The following is a 17,328-nucleotide window of genomic DNA, read 5'->3' on the forward strand; positions in this document are numbered from 1 at the left end:
GCAGGGAGTTGTTTTTTTTGTGCTTGTGTTTGCAAGTCTTTGAGAGAGAGAACTTTTCTTTGCAAGTCTTTGAGAAGAGACACAGTAAACTGCTTGGTTTAGAGAAAGTAGCTTTAGCTTGCCATTATTAAATATTTCAGACTTCAGAAAGGGTCATGCTATCAATGCTGGATAACTGATTTAAAAAGGATGTTTATAACCTTTGTAACTTTTTAATATGTAATTTTTCATGAAGGTGATGTGGTTACACTGCCACGAAAGAATGTAATTTTAATGTGCACTTTATTTGAGAGAACTAAGTGTGTCTTGTTTGTATTTTCAGCAAGTACAAGGGATTTGGGCCCAAAATATAGATGATGCCACTTGTGCTGCTGTGAACCATAAGTATCGCCTTATAGCATTTGGAAGAAAGAAGTAAGAATTTTTTATTTTATTCAAAGCCAAAAGAACAATGGCCAGGAACTTAATGCCTATTTCTAGCTGATTATCTATGTGCTCAATAGAGATGTTCGTACTTGTTACTTGATGTGGCAGCTCTGACATTTTGTTCAATACAGTAGATGTTTTTGATCAGTTAAACAATGTTTAAATGGTTGCTACCAACGAGTATCTAATTCAGGGCATTATTTAAATTTTTTAAAATTATTTCATTAACATTGGTACTGAATTTCTCTCGTGTGTTATTCTCAATATCCACGAATAGCTCCTGATATGGTTTCAAAATGAAAGCATGCATTGCTACCAGAATGTTTATGATAATTACCAGCCACACTTGATGCCAATATTATTTACTTGTTTTTGCATTATCAAAGATCAATTGATGGGCGTTGGGTTAAAATATGTCTATATGGTTAATTCATTTTGGTGCATATATTCTCTTAATTTTTGATCTGGACTAAATATGTCCATTTAGTGCAGGTGGTTAATTATGGGGTCATAGTATGGCTGCAGGGTAGTACTTTGCCAAGAAATATGTTTTGCTTTCAAGTTTCTTTGGAAACATGAATGGAAACCATATTTAAATAATTCATCATTTTTCCTCCCGGTCAAGGCGAACGATTTTTACACTCTGAAATAATTGCATTGAAATGCATATTAGAGGTGGCCTCTGTTAAAAGTTACTGTTGCAGCATCTTCCACAGTTTCTTTGGAATTTTTCTGTGGTATTGTAAATTATGAATTACTAGTGCTACATGAACCAAATAATCTCTGGCTCATCAAAATGCCCAACACTTCATAGTCTCAAATCATATGTTTATGACAGATGACCAGTTGTCTCCGTGTCTGCTTTTGTAACTTCCGAATTACATACCTACCATATTTCCTGGCTTATGAGATGCACTTTTTTTACTCCAAAATGTGCTCTAAAATCAGCCTGTATCTTATAGCCCGAGGGAATACAGGTACAACTTTAATCTATAAGTACAAGCCAATTTTCGGGAAAAATATCACTGCTAAGAATTTTTCCCTGCATCAGGCATACAAAATGGTTGCCTATGTTACAAATTAGGAAAATATCCCTGTTTTGAGTAGGTAGCATGTAACAGTCTTAATATTTGGTTGAAAATACTTCCTAAAAAATTCCCAAATAAATCATAAATGTATGCAATGTAGCAAGTTTAGTTACATCTCCCTTGTGTTGGTGCTGCAAAACTTAATGTCTTGGGCTAGCAGGGGTTATTGTCTCTCTGCTAATTCATTCACTTATTGTATATCACCTGATTAACTTAGAGTCTACAGGCATTCAATGGTAATTAGTAAAGTTATGCCTGAAACTATCAATTTTTCTCAAGTTTGAAATACCTCATCTATCTTGTAAGGTTTTAAATTTTAAAAGTCTAAATTTTTCAGTGGTGTTTGATGTTTTAATTTAATTATTTTACAACTATTCATACTTTCCCGTTATTGTTTCCTTGGCATTTATTACTTCTGAGAATTCTATACTCTCCTTCCAGGCAAGCAAATACATATTTTCATTCTATGCAGCTGATAAGTCAATAACTATCTACAGTGTATTATTTTAATCAATTACATACCACAGATATGAAGTCACATTAGCAATCCTTCTTGAAAATCGGCTGTTACCATTTGTTTGTTTTTTCCTGGCTACGTGATTAGTTTTGCCATTTGAGGAAAATATGTTCTGTTATATTCTCTTTGTGATGCAAGTAGCATCACAAAGATACATGTAGTTCTGTGTTCTTGTAAATCTATAATTCCACCCTTATTGCAATGACTGAAAAATGAAAAAAATGTACTTTCCATTGCTAAAAAGACTAACTACTCACAAGGAATGAAAAAGGAGAGTCTCCATGTATATCCATTTATATTATGACCATATTTGCCGTGTATTTCGATTATCCATGATTTTTGATTGTCCTTAAATATAGTTCCATTAGTGCACAGGTATTACAAGCAAGGGACAGTGCACTGTAATGTGGTGCTAATAGAATGCTCACAAATGAAATTTGTTGTCTCCAGCTTAACTTTATGGAATGTATACAACGCATTGATAGAAAGAAGTAACTTTTTAATTCCGCACACTGTGTAAGTGTAAGTGGAAGAGTGTGTCGAATTACAAAGTTACTTCGTTCTTTCAATTTATAGAATGTAGGCAATTTTGAACATTAAAGGTGAGATGGAGGTGGTTTAAAGGTTTGAAGCTCTCAAGGGTGTGTCACTATTTTGTTCCATTAGTTTGGAGTAAATAAACGTGTCTGGTGTGAAAACAAAGAAGGATAAAATCAAGGTATTCGCTCTATTATGTTAACACCCAGATTATCACCTGGAAGCTTTAGTAAGCACTAAGCTTACCAGAAGATAATAAGCTGCAATAAATCATCTTTTGGTGGTGCTTGTGGAAGTGATCAAGTGGCTTAGAAATTCGTGGGTGCACTGAAATTCAAGGTGCATCTCAAAAACTTGTCTGAGCACTTACACCTAGAGAACTTGGCTGCAAGTTCTGGTTGGTTGTGGCAGTTTATAGGGAGACATCATTTTTGGGGATAGGAAGTTGCTTGTGAATTCTTGTGTGCTGATAGTGAGACATTTGAGCATTTAGGATTAAAGTGCATTCAACTGAATTAAGACTAACTGGCTGAATAAGAGTTACAATGGGGGATCAGGATGGTGTGGTGGCTAACGTACAGGATTCCCACCAAGAGGGCTGGGGTTCAAATCCTGAAGACAACAAATATTTTTCAGTGGTATCCCGATCCCTACTTGAGGTACTCTTGGGGAGAGCACTTTGAGTGAGTACAATGTCCTTCAAATGGAATGTTAAACTGTGGACCCCTTGGCTCCTTTTGACAAGAGTAGGCTAATGCTGACAAGAGGTTTCTCTCCACCCTTCCTTTCCCATCCATCCCTAATGGTGCAAATGACACCTTAGCTGTTGGTCACCTCTGATATAAACTACTTCTAAGAGTTGCAATGATGTCAAATGAATAAAGCAGATGAAATGTGTCTGGACTGGAAGAGTCCCACCAGAAAACATGGAAGGTTTACAAAGTGACTTAAAGTTTCATAGTGGGGACCTCAGTGAGTAAAGGGTTTTCATTAGTGTGTTAATTCAGATGGTAAACACAAGTTGAAGAGTTCTGCAGGAAAATTTTGGCAACTCTGAGCTCTGGGGAAAATGATGTATGAACTCCCTGTACTTTATAGGCAATCAGTCAAGGCATGGTTTACTGGGGTTATCATAACAGGAGGGATGAGGGATTTCTCGATCACTTGTTTTGCAAAATTGTGTAATACCCAAGTTGATGTCTTTGGGAATCATGAAATCAACCTCCATTGAATGGTTTCTCTGCAATGTTTTAATGTTGCCATTCCTGAGAATGGAGGTAACTGAGCATTGAATCAACACTAGTAAAAATTTACACAAGAAAACTAGCACAATTTTCTGAAGTTAAACTCAAATTTAGTAAATAAAAACCATGACCAATTCGCTTAGTGACGTAATTAAAGCAAAAATTAGGATAATATCATTGATAATGTGGCTAATAACACGTTATCATTGTTGATTGAAGTTGCTTAAGAATAACTGAGCTAATATCTGAGTACATTATTCTTTGTATTTTATTCAAATAAGATTTTGTCAACTTAATGTAAGATGTTAAAAAGATGAAGTTACTTGAATTTGACGGCAATCAAATGGGTGCATACTTAGTGCTGAAAAACTGTGTGGGGTTGATTCTGTCAAATCACGGTTTGATCATTATTTTGCTTAATCTTGAGTTAACCTTTGGTCCCGTACAGTATGGATTAGCAAGGATTTGCTGTATTTTTCATTACCCCTTTGATGGCTAAACTAGAAAAATAAAGCCAGAAACTTTTTCCTCCAATAGTTAAGTGATAATTTTATCTTTTAATTAATATCTTTAACAGTTCATATTTATTTTTACTGTTATTGTTGTATTATACTGACCATTGTTCATGGAATAATAAAAATATTCCTATGTGAATTTGTTAATTAATGCTTGTACTAAAAGTATGGCAAAGCCAAATATACTTTTTGTCCAACATGTTGTACAGTCCTCATTCAGCATACAGCTTTATGAATGAAATGATTTAGAATAAGAAAAGAAAAATATATAATAATGTGCTCCAATGAAAGATGAGGTGTAAACTCTTATGATGCCATTTAGATGCAAAATTGGTTTTAGCAATAGTAAAATATCATTCATTCACTTTGTACGATCCCAAAATCCCTTTGTTGCACTCATCCTGTAATGCCTTCCCTTTTCATTTTCAAATCAGTTCTCAGGGTGTTGTTTTTGGTGTTGATGAGCGTACCGGGGGCCTGGAGGAGACGCACCGACTGGTGCTTTCTGGGCGTGACTCTCCTGGCCATGGTGTGGGCCCTGTGCGGTGCATGCGCTGGACACCAGATGGGCGCGCCCTGGCCCTTGCTTGGGGAAGTGCCCCCAGCGACACAGCCACACCACTTGTGTCTCCGGCTGTGCCAGGGAACAAGGGCATCAACAACCGGGTGCCTACTGGTGCTGGCCTTTCAGTGTGGAGCACCTTTGGTGCCCTCCTGATGTGTACACTGGGATGGGGGAACCAGACATCTCGCTTGAGCAAGCTCTCTCCTGACGGCACGAGTTATGCCGACAGGGGTGGCACCAACAGTAAAGAAGCTGACGATTATGTGCTGAACATCCACAGTCTGGTAAGTTCACGGTGTTTGTGGCACAACCTCTCTCTTTCTCTGAGATCAAAATACGAGACTGTGCCATGAATATGTCAAATGCTTATTTCTATTTAAGTTTTCAAATTTTAAAACTTGTTGTATGCATATTTATAATTGGCATTGGAGGTTAAAGACATTAAATACAGAAATTATTAGTTTGAGAATGAAAGAAGCCTCTTGTATAATGTAGTTGAAGTGATTTTCAAGACAGGGTATGTATAAAGTTATAGGAAAAGGATAATTTATTGGTCATTGCTATTGATTCTTCTTTTTAACTATTTAGATTCATATGGATTGAATCAGTTTATGATTTTGACCATTTTCTGCTTATTTTAGGTATTTGTGTTTTTCACTTGTCCTTGCCTCATCATTTTGCATCCATTAGCATGGGTGATATTGAGGGTTGTATCTGTACCATATTAAAATATCTTTACTGTATTACCATTCCATTCCTTGGTTCTAGAAAATTAATTATCTCACCAACATTTCTACCAGAAAATGGGGCATAACCAGACTGAGGGTGATATCATGAGTGGAACAGCATTTTTATTCATATTTGTGATCAAAGCATAAGTTCAAGAAGTAAATAGAGGATGATTTAGGGGAGGAATAGGATTTCAAGTAATTGAAAAAAAAGAGCATGGACTAGGAAATGAATAAAATAGTATTTGAATTAAAAGTTCTTCTTATGCATTTATAGTTCTCTATAGTTTGTTCGTAAATTTACTCCCGTTGTTTTTGTAATTGTATTGGTCCATAGAAAGCTGTGCGAGGTGGTATATTACTGTCATTATATTATATTGTAATATCACTGTATTATATGTAAACCATCTTGGCAAAAATATAGTTTGATGTTTTTGCTCCAATGTGTATCTTTGAAAGGCGCCTTTACACCATGTTCGAGAACTTTTGAACACACATGAACCTAATTGCCATTCCCAGAGGAAAGACATCACAAATGCAAGTGCTAGATGTTATGGTTCTCACGACTTTCCAAAATTTTGAAGAAAGGAATATAACGAATGGCTATTGGCTGGAAACCATAATCTACTCTACTGAGAAAGATTAGGGAAATGTCTGTCACTGTATTGGTGAAGTGAATCAAAGCAGCTTGGGAAAAATTCACTGTAGAGTCTATTGTGCTTGGATTTAATGGATTCTGTACATATATCCAACAGTTAATTTTACTGTAGGGTCTTAGATTCTGTCCTGTTAGGTGAGACTTAGTAATTTCGGCATATTCAATCTTTGTCCATCCGAAACCTACCTTAAATGATAGAATTCAGTCAATAATTCACTAATTTGGTTTTCCTTTTTTCGCCCTAAGTATTTGATCTAACGTTTCAGATCTGCTTAATGTTACCACTATTTTTGCTTTCAGGATTGGTCTGCTGAGGGTTACCAGCTCTGGATGGTTCAGCAACCATGCTTAGACCATACTGGATTAGACAACAATATCAGGGGACTCGGCTCCTTGAAGTCTGACGGAGATTCTGTTATTGTCCTTGACTTTGTCAAAAGTGCTCTCTCTGTTAATCCCTGCATGGTATGTACCTTTGTAATTTTATTTTGCTCCTTCATTTGATGTAGAATTTCATGTAAGATTGCTGAGCATCTTTTTTGTTGTCCGTTGAAAGTTTTTATGTGTTCTTCTTGAGTTGCATGACATAAATTGAAATTTTGGCTGTCATTTTGAAACTAGAAAATAAATGAGTAAATTTCAATGAATTTGCCAAATTTATTAATAATGTAGTGGCCTTGTGGGTGGAGCTATGACTACTGAGGAAATAGCTAAATTTTAACAATTCATAAAATTAAATTTGAATATATTTACCCTAATAAATGAATATCGTTATCCCAGTGTGTAGAGTATTAGGCTATGCATATGAAATCCTGGGATCAAATCTGAGGGATGACTCAGGATGAACTCTTATAAACCATAGATGTGAGTTTTAAGAAATTTCCTAGGTACATGCTATGAAGGAATTGTCTCTCTTGGTGGTGTGTCGGTTAATTCTGAATGCAGACTGTTGATTTTGAATGTCTAATGTTGAAGTATTTTAGAGACTCACGATATTTTGAAGAACATCACCTAGAGAAGGATGGAATTCAATAGTGAAATAATGTACTATGAGGTATTGCTTGTTTTGAAATGATGGTTAAACTGATGGGAACCAAAGATAATTGCAAATGGAGGGAATATTTGAAATCCTAGAATGAAAACAAATGAAGGCATTTGATTGTATTTTGAATTATGTATATTGGAGTAACAAAATTAGGCTGTCAATTATTATTGTTATTATAATCTTGTGGTCATGGACTGTGGGAGTATTAATCATATACCCGTATCGTTTACCTCTATGGCATAAAAAAATGGTTTGCAACCCAAAGGTTGGTTGTCATAGATGAGGTTAGAGCACACCCAATTCTAATACCTGTTACAACATGCAAAATTTGCTCACCAACAGGGTAAATATTAGTCAGTTGGGCCAGTACTTCTCCTGCAGTTTCTCAGGAAGATCTGCTACCCAAAATGGCACACTTGAGGTGAAGGTGATGGTGTTCAGGGGAATTACCTGGAATCAAACCCAAGCCCTCTGGTCTGTCTCAGGGCCCACTGCCCACTGGAACGTCACTGAAGTTGGTGTGTCAATGTGATGCAATTTATTCCTTGCAGAGTCACCAGGGACACATCTGCCTGCAGGGGGATGACCGCCTGTACATCAACCTGGGTGGGAGGGTGGGCGGGGCAAGGAGAGGTAGCCGGAGGGGGGGTGGGAGAGGAGGGGCCCCACCCTCATCCCCCCACCACTCTTCCTCGTCGCGATCATCGTCAACCACCTCATCCTCCTTCTCCTCCCCCCTCCCCATCCTCCCCAACCATTTTGGCACAGGCGCGGCAGTGCGTCCAATGCCTGCAGGGGGGCACGGGGTGGGTGTGGGTGGCGGGAGGGCCAGTGTACAGGGTGCCAGCAGCGGAGGTGTGGACGAGGGGGAGGAGGGGTGCGTAGAGGAGGAGGATGAGGAGGAAGGTGGTGGGGTGGGGTGTGCCGCAAGGGGGGAGGGCAAGGTGGATGGTGCGGCAGAGGCATTCATGGGGAGCAAACAGTGGATCATAGTGCCCATACCGTCCTCTTACCTTGGCACCAACTGGCCAATCAGGGTAAGTAGGAGGGAGTTGCACTTTGGAACCATCCATGCACCAACCATTCCTCAGTTCACTTTTGGAGAGGATATTGTGGATTCAGCAATTCGCACACTCCATGCTAACTGGGGAAAGAGAGAGTTTTGGCTGTGTCATTCTTTTTATAAAATCTTATATAAGTTTCTGTGAAGAACCATATTATTTTTCTTTAAAAAATGAAAGTATTGAATTCTAATTATGGGATTTAAACCAGTGTATGGATATGGGGGTTTTATTTGTCTTATTCTGCTCGCCACTTACAAAATCCTCTACAAGCATTTATAAGTTGTTACTTGTGTTCAGATATTGAAGCTCATTCACCTTCTCAGGGAAATTGCTTAATCTGTGCCTCTCACCCTGGAAGGAAAGGGATTTTTTAAAACCACGTATTCAAGAATAAACTCTGAGAGGAGATGATTTTGAGAGTACTTCTTTATTAAGAATTTCAGAGGCACATAGATAATATGTTCAAAATAACTTATCAATGCAATATGTAAACATCAGATAATAAATATATCCTTATCTTTGGTCACAAAATGGAAAATAAATGGAGATAGTAATGTGTTGGTTACATCAGATTTTTGAAAATCTTAGAATGAAGATTTTGAAAGTAACTGCTCCAGTTGGAACTTTAAAAGAAATAATCATTAGATCACCTTACCCTCAAGGTGAGGGGATTCTGTATTAGTAGAGGGAAACTGGGGTATATTTCCCTATGCAAAAGCTTTCATGATTTGAAAAAAAAAGGTGTTCGAGGCAGTCATTTGGCTTTGTAAAATCCTAAATTTGATGGAAATTCTTCCCATGCAGTATGCAGCAGTGGGCGCTGATGGGCAGGGTGTGGTGGTGGCGGGTCGTACTGGTCTGGCTCATGTCACACTCCCCACATGCCGCTGGCGCCTCTTTGGCAATGAAACCCAGGAGCGAGACTTTGCTGTCACTGGAGGTCTTCTGTGGTGGAAGCCATATGGCAACAGCAGAGGCTCTGCTTCCTTGTCTGGTGAAGTGGGAGGCGATGGGTTAGTAGTAGCCTTGAAGGCATTTTGTCCATCCGTATATGTGTCGAACCTGATGAGAAAATTTAATAATTCATGGTAGCATTCACTGTCACCCACTCCAGGAAAGCATGATTGCATGTAGTTCTGGTTCTTGAAAATTTCTGATCAATAATTTACCCATGTACCCTCACTATGCAGTCACTCTTACCATTCTCTTTGATCAAACATATTTATACTGCTCCTCCAATTATAATGCCATTATTTATACCATGGGTTGGAATATACCACAGATCTTACATCCTTATACTGTCATTATAAGAATTTTCAGGTTTGGAATTGCGTGGTCATAAGTTGTAAATTCTTCCCCAGAGTATATTTTCATTCTGTAATTGGGTTTAAAAAAGAAATAATGTGCAGATTCACTGAAAAGTTCAGGGCAAACTGCAATATGTGCCTAGATTGCTCTTTGGTTTCTGTTTGGATTCTGTTTGATGAGAAAAATTCACTTGGTTTGTGCCATCCATGCATGCATATAACACCTGTGATTGTTTTGACTGTTGTCTCAGTAATGTGAATTTTTTTGTGGTTATGTTTGTACTGCATACAAAGCTGTGACTCTTTTGTTCTGTAGTTGCTCTCTCAAATGTTCTTCAGGATTCTAAAAAATCCATATTTCACAAAAGGGCGAGGGCCTAACCACATTGACACACTGGTTCCCCATTAAATTATCCAAGTTTAGCCATGTTAGACCCAGATGGAGTTTTGATGAGTGACTTCCATAACTTAACCATGGTGCCCTGGTTCCTGGCTGTATGTGGCAGGCACATTAAACCTAGGATGGCACAGGATGGTCGAGAGGAGTTAAGCACCTGGGGCTCCTGTCGAAGGCTGCATCCCCCCTTCAGCAGTCAGTCAAATGTTTTCCATAAAAGTTGATGGAATCAGTTGAAGTGTGGGTATCTTATAACGCAGGTCTCAATTTAATCCCCCAAAATCTCCTGGTATAATCAGGGAGTGATGTACTGCCATTTTGGATGCATTCCTCCTCAATTTCATTCTATATGTTACTTTTCACCAAGTCTCCAGGGCACAATGTAGATGCTGTGGCCCCCTTCCAACAATTATGCATCTTTGACATTCCTAAAAATGGATGCCTTTATACTCCCAATCATTACATTTGCCTTATCCATGCATTCATCTTTCATATGACATTTTTTAGCTGTCCTTCCACTGTATACTCTCTGCACGCTTTAGTTTTAATTCATGTCGTATGCTTTATTTTAGAGTAAGGGCACACACAAATTGAGTATGATGTTTCCATGTCATCCCTTGTCGTTGTGTCACATTCAGTCATATGCTTGTTTTTCTCCTATCATGCAGTACTCATATAGCATTCAATGGTTGATATTTCTCTCAATAGTATCTCCAAACTAACCAGAATTTACATTGATATACCACTTCTTTGCAGTTAATTTACGTTTACATATCCATGTATTTCTAAGTTGTCAACTGAAGTGAAAACAGACAATCCATAATTACCTTTTCAAGCATAATATGAAATTAAGCTCTTCATATTTTGTCTAATGTTACTATCTGACTTCTTTCTATCAGCCAGAATAAACAAAAACTCAATGCTGTCACCAATAAAATGCTTATCAGAGTACTTAACAATGATATGAAAATGGAATGATAAAAATGTGAGATGATTTTTTGCAGTAAATTTGGTTTATAGTTAGTAGTACTAAAATTTTAGTCTTATGTGTGAAAATTGGGAGATGATGCATAATTTTCAAATATAATACAAAAGTATTACGCTTACTCTCAATTATGTGATTTTTTTAGTTCCTCTCTTTTTCTTTCACTCTTGATTAATAAAACTAAGCTTTGAAAAAGTTTTTCCTGAGACTCAATCACTTTGTTCAAGTGTGTTGATTCCCCTCCCACTTTCTCACGCTCCAGCCCTTCGATGATGGAGGCACCGTCCCTCAAGGATGGGGGCCCTGTGGTCATTGTTGCTGGTGTCTACAACGTAGCCCGTGACCGGGACGAGGTGCGTGCATACCCACGGGAGGGTCGCCTTGAAGATTCAACGGCCGGCGTGGCAAGGGTGGGTGCACAAGTTCTCTTGCTGGATGCTCTTGGCCCAACACTCCTGGCATTTACAGCTGATGCCCGACTCTGCCTTATCCGTGCCACGCAAGCCTCCACTTCCCTGAGCAATGGCTTTATCCCATCGGCATCATCCACCTCAATACCAAACTCCGGTGGCAAGACGCTGACCTCATCAGGTGCCCCTGGTAAGTACTGGCACAGAGGTTACTGTCTCCTCATTGCTAAGTGGGATGTAGCCAGCCAGCCTTGGAAACTGGGGAAAAACCAGTCATAGGAATATTCTTGGAAAAGTCCCGGAGAAACCTGGATTTGAGCAATAAAACCTGGAATTTTGAAGAATTAATGTTTTTTAATAGGAAAATCAGTAATATGATAAGAAATGAGTGATTTGATTTTAATATAAATGGCTAACCTAGCATTTTTTTAATTAGCATCTTTCAATATTTTAAATATCCCACAAGAAGATTTGATTTCAGTATAAATGACTAATCTAGCATTTTATTGAATTAGCAGCTTTCAATATTTCAAATATTCTTCAGGAAGATCTGTTGCATCTGTGTACATAGGACTAATGATTTTGATTTTACTTTTCATTGTTACTATTATTTTTATTCACTTATGACTGTCTTCTTGCAGGGTTTTCATCAGGAACATTTTTAAAACTCTGCACAAAATATTTTCAAACTTAATACAAAAAAATTTATGGTTGTAATCTAGTAATCTCGCCTGGTGTTTCATATTACCTCATAATCTCTTACTCCTCCATTAGACTCGTTATTATTAATTGTATCTCTGTATTTAATCTTCAGCATCCACCTCCACTGCTAGGGGTTCATTTCTCAAAATACTCGTTTATAAGTCATAAAAAAAATCGCAAGCTTCATGTAAAATTGATGCTATATATAAAAATATACCTGATGATGCCGCAAGTCAGTGAAACGTGTTATACCTTATAATAAAAATCTGTGGAAAAGTACAAAGTCTTTTTAGTATCAATATGAAATACTTCCAGCAAATGAAGCCTGAAACTATAAAATTGCCCAAATCAGACTGTGTAAAGTTTTGGTAAGTAATTGATGTTGTAAGACTTTTACTTTCATACTATGGCAAGTTTAGGGAGATTACTGGTACTTGTAAATTAATTTCATCATCATTGGTAATATACCTTATATAGCTAGGTTTTGGTCAGTTCCCAACTCCTATTGTGTGTTGTGTATCATGTGGATATCCTTTGGTTTGCCCTGCAATATCTTCTTTTATTCATCATATTTCTAACTTGTCTTTATGCTGTTTTTGAAGCCTTTCTCTTCGTAACTCTCCCTGCTTACCTCACTATTTACCTTCTATCTTAGCCTCATATTCCATCCCACTTTGCATCTCAAAATCACCCCTGGTGTCATTTTGTGTTTTGTTTGAATATCTTTTAGCATCTACCTCTCTCCTACCTCATGTTTAAATTGACTTGTGCATTTGTGAAACGTGACCCGGGTTTCTAGTTCCCACCCTGATGCACAAGGTGCTTTGTCTCCTCACATAGGCTCTCAAGGTGCCTGCCTGGAGTTGGTGCGCCTCCAGGAGATTGACATCTCTGCTCTCTGCATCCACGCCGCTTGTGTGGTGTCTGTCTCGCTTACATCACTGAGGGCAGAGACAAGTCGCCCGCCACCCTCAAATGCCCGCCTGACGTGCTGGAAGCGTCACCGCAAAAAGTCTCGCCTTGAGGAGGACATGGAGGAGGATGTGATGCTGGGTGAAGAGGAGGAGCTGGAATCGGAAGAGGATGAGGGTGGTGCAGAGGGGGGTTGGGGAGAGGGCGAACTGGAGAGCATCGTGCTGAATGTGAGTGGGCGCCTCATGATGGTCCAGCGGGACCGTGGCGTGGAGGTGGATGAGGAGGGAGGGGAGAGGGATGTCACCAATGGGGAGGGAGAGTGGAATGGATCTGGTGCTGTGGTACCTCCATTCCGGTGGGTGGGGGCCCAGCAGGGTGCCACGGCACATGGAGGGAGTGTGGATGGGGAGCTGGTTGGTGCAACAGTGCTTGCCTCTGGTGTGGAGGGTGTTTGGGCTCCTAGGGGGAGCGGCAGGAGGAAGCCTCAGCTGCGGCAGGCATTATGGCTGTATTGTGGTGCTGCAGGGGCAAGGGTGTGGCTACCCCTCCTCCCAAGGCCAGGGCGCAGGGCTGGCCATGAGGGGGCGCACTCATTCATGGCCAAGAGGATCATGTTACCATTCCAACTGCGAATCTACCCACTGGGTGAGTCTCAGAGTCACACTTCTCTTCTTCTCTGCCAGTCAGTGATCAGATGTAACACTGACTGGAATGTGCACATTTATGTAACTCAATCCCCTTGGCACAAGCAGTGTGTCTGCTAAAAAACGTTACAGCTTAAAAATTTTCAATAATATATACCCCATCCTTCCAACTTTTGTGATTCTTCTCCATTGATTCAATATAAAGATAAGTGTATGCATGAAGGTACAATGTGACAATAGTGAGATTCAACTCACATGGTAATTATCAATGAAAATTATCATAAAATAAAAGGTCTATCCATGAAGGATCCAGCTCTGCAATATTTTGAGAAAAATAACCCAGTTAGAAGAATGAGGCGGCCTTAGTTGTCCCCTTTGAAGCATTCTCATTGGAACCTCACACTTATCCCAGCATCTCTTCCACTTTCCAAAACAATCTGCAAAGTCCTTTGCCGGAATAGTCATCAGCTGCCCCGTCGCATTCTCTTTTATCTCATTAAGTGTCAAGAATTTCATTTGCAGTTGCAGGGGACTTGCTCCAAGCCACAAACAATGACCCTGAAACAAAAGCCCAATCTCCTCAACAGGTAGTTGAGGAGATAAAGGAGAATGCGTCAATGCAGCTTTTGACCATTCTGAAGAAGGAATTTGTCAATTGTTTTAAAAAGTGGAAGAGGCACTGGAATAAGTTTGTGAGGTCCCAAGGGGAGTACTTCAAAGGGGACTAAGGCCTCCTAATTGTTTTAAGTAGGCTTTTTTCTCAAAATATTGCATGGCTGGGTAGTTTCCAGATAGGCCTCATACATCCTGATTAGCAAATGATCAGGGGCCTTCTCCAGAGACTTGTTACGGTAGACGAACTCTTATGACTCTGCTTCAGTTACTAAAGCAGTTTGTTTGAACAGATGAACGTAAAAACTTAATCTGAATTGAAGCTTCTACATTTCACTTTCTGATTTTTACCTATTCTCAATGTTATGCTCTCAGCTTCTGTTGTCCATGTCACAAGAGGGATTGTAATGAAACAAATCATAATTTTATCTGTTTGTAAGATCATTAATCCACATAGTTTGCTTGCACTAATCAATTGACAAAATTTATCATATCATAGCTGCACATGACAGGTGTTTAAAATTAATGGATGCACAAATGAATAGAGTGTTTCATATTGATGATTAAAAGTAATCTTAACCACTGGATCCACTAGAAAAATCAGGATTATCATCTTTACTTTCATAGTGAATCAAGTGAAAAATCTAATTGAGACTTGAATAGTTATGATGATTTGGCAGAAATATGGCAATTTCTCAGTATTCAAATTGAAATCAAACAGAAGGTAAATTATAATTGACTTATTAATTTTAAGGTGATCCTATCCTTAGTTGTGTTTATACCACTGTTTAAATATGACTGATTTTTTTAAATCTTTTCTTTTCAAATACCCATCCTTAAATCACACCATGGACTTCAGCCATCCTCTTTGAAGACGCAATACTGTTGGGAGCTGAAAGTGATACGACTGTTTATTCAGCTGACCCATCTCTACCTTTCTCGCTTCCATTTTGTTTAGTCGAGAGAACGGTACGTAATGAGTTACAGTTTCTGACAGTAATGCTTTTTACCTTCATTATTGAGCAATAACAAAGTTCATGCTTTCACAAAATCCTCCTTGAATGCCATTATTGAGTGCATGAATGTATAAATTTTGATGGTGTTCCATAATTTTGCATAAATATTTCATTGAAACATTTCTCTGATGGTGGATCCTTTTGCGTTCCACTTTTAATTCATCAGTAGCAATATCTGGAAGAGTTAAAATGAGTATGTATCTGGGGACTTTTGGTCAGATGGGATTGAGTGAAAAGGTATAGCCCATCTTCAGTGGGGATTATATTTACATTCATCCAGATGACTTACATTAACATAATACATACTTATTCCTTAAGATGTGTCATCAAACTTTTGAACTTTTTTAGCCAGAGTCAACTTTGGTGACTATTATCTGTTATAATGTGTAATTTATATTTGAAAGTGATATATTTGCTGGCTCCACAAACTGTTCCAATCTCCTTTGTTGATGCAACCGAATGTAATGAATGTTGTATTCAATTTTTTTGCAGAGCCAGGTGTACTTGCACCAGATTCTCCGCCAGCTGCTTCGTCGCAATCTGGGCTTCCACGCTTGGGAGATAGCGCGTTCGTGCACTGCACTCCCCTACTTCCCGCATTCGCTTGAACTCCTGCTCCACGAGGTGATGAGCCATTCCATACTCACAGCCCATTTATTTCTGTTGCGTTCTCCTCTCCTCCCCATTCCCCCCTCCACATCTCTGCCTCAGTATGAGTTTCTGTCTCCAGATATCAGGATCTAGTTTAGTTGGCTTATTTTTTTTATCCCTTTGGGGTCAAACCTCCCTTAGCAACTTTTGTTAAGCTGTGAGGTGTGGCCACAGTGGGTTAAATAAATTTTGAAGGAGGAGGTACCCAAGTTATTTTAAGTTGCAGTTAATTAACAAACAGGGCCATAGAGTTATTAAAATACCTAGAATATGGGGAGGCAACTGAGATGTGAATGTTATATTCAAGATTTTAATATGTGGTTAAAATACTAATTCTATGATTTGAATGCTAATGCCAAGGGAATAAATCCAACCTCTCATCACTAGAACAGGGGAAAGACATTAGAAATTGAGAGAAATTGACAGCTTCCCTGCTGATTAATGTTACTCATCATTATATGCAATGCTAATTCATTTGGGGAACAATAGTTGTGTTGCCTCAAGCCCATTTTTGTTCATGTTTATTTGTTCCTTGGACTGCAGTTTTTCTTCTGTAATGCTCCTTTAATATAAACTTTGTCCTTTTGCATGAATTAGGAGAATGCATTAAATAATAGGCGCCACTATTTTAAGAACACAAAAATGTAATAGCAAAGAGAGAACTACTAGTTACTGAATCGTGCATTGCCATAACCTTTGTGATTGACAATTTTTCATTTGACAGAGATTTGAATTGCTGAAATGACAAAACTAGAACATAAAAGAAATCAACTTATTAAACATTTTATTGATACGTTTTCACTGTCAATGGACACTGTAATCATATAAAAATGTGAAATTCAAATAAATAAATTAATAATATGTTGTTATAAGATAAAAAGTATTTATAAACAAAATGATAGGTTCAAAATGTCATATACAAGGGGATGATCTGAAAAGTTCTTGGCCTCGCCCATGGATGGCATCACTAAAACATGATTTTTTTATCTCATGTTATGCAACTTTGAGCAGACACGGTGTGAAATTGCCAACTATTTCATTCAGCAGTTTGCTGTAAAGAGTCATTTGAATCAGTTGCAGTGAATGTGTTGTTAGAAATGGAAAATTCGAGTATCATACGGTGATAAAATTCATTGTAAAAGGTTTAAATTCACCAGGGATTGTGAATGTGTACAGGGGCTCTTCTCTTTCAATTTCCACCATTAAGAAATCAGCAGCCGAGTTTAAATGTGGCCGTGAAAGCCTCCAAGATGATCCATGTGAAGGATATCTGAAAAGTGGAGCCACCCCAGAAATCATTGA

At 38.5% G+C, this 17,328-nt stretch overlaps 1 protein-coding gene across 1 annotated transcript in view; it reads left to right on the forward strand.

Annotated features, from left to right (window-relative positions):
• The window catches only part of Rich (Guanine nucleotide exchange factor subunit Rich), a 74,010-nt gene that overhangs the window by 42,032 nt on the left and 14,650 nt on the right, over positions 1–17,328 (forward strand). Inside the window, exons 7-18 of the mRNA XM_071598775.1 lie at positions 323–414; positions 4,762–5,176; positions 6,579–6,743; positions 7,875–8,200; positions 8,255–8,360; positions 9,192–9,400; positions 11,339–11,676; positions 13,029–13,163; positions 13,311–13,364; positions 13,497–13,748; positions 15,219–15,328; positions 15,868–15,999. Of these exons, the coding sequence (XP_071454876.1) occupies positions 323–414; positions 4,762–5,176; positions 6,579–6,743; positions 7,875–8,200; positions 8,255–8,360; positions 9,192–9,400; positions 11,339–11,676; positions 13,029–13,163; positions 13,311–13,364; positions 13,497–13,748; positions 15,219–15,328; positions 15,868–15,999 (2,334 nt within the window). The remainder of the gene's footprint in view (positions 1–322; positions 415–4,761; positions 5,177–6,578; positions 6,744–7,874; positions 8,201–8,254; positions 8,361–9,191; positions 9,401–11,338; positions 11,677–13,028; positions 13,164–13,310; positions 13,365–13,496; positions 13,749–15,218; positions 15,329–15,867; positions 16,000–17,328) is intronic.

This window comes from Hetaerina americana, unplaced genomic scaffold (assembly GCF_022747635.1).
Source record: "Hetaerina americana unplaced genomic scaffold, ioHetAmer1.1.p SCAF_10, whole genome shotgun sequence".
Lineage (NCBI taxonomy): Eukaryota > Metazoa > Arthropoda > Insecta > Odonata > Calopterygidae > Hetaerina > Hetaerina americana.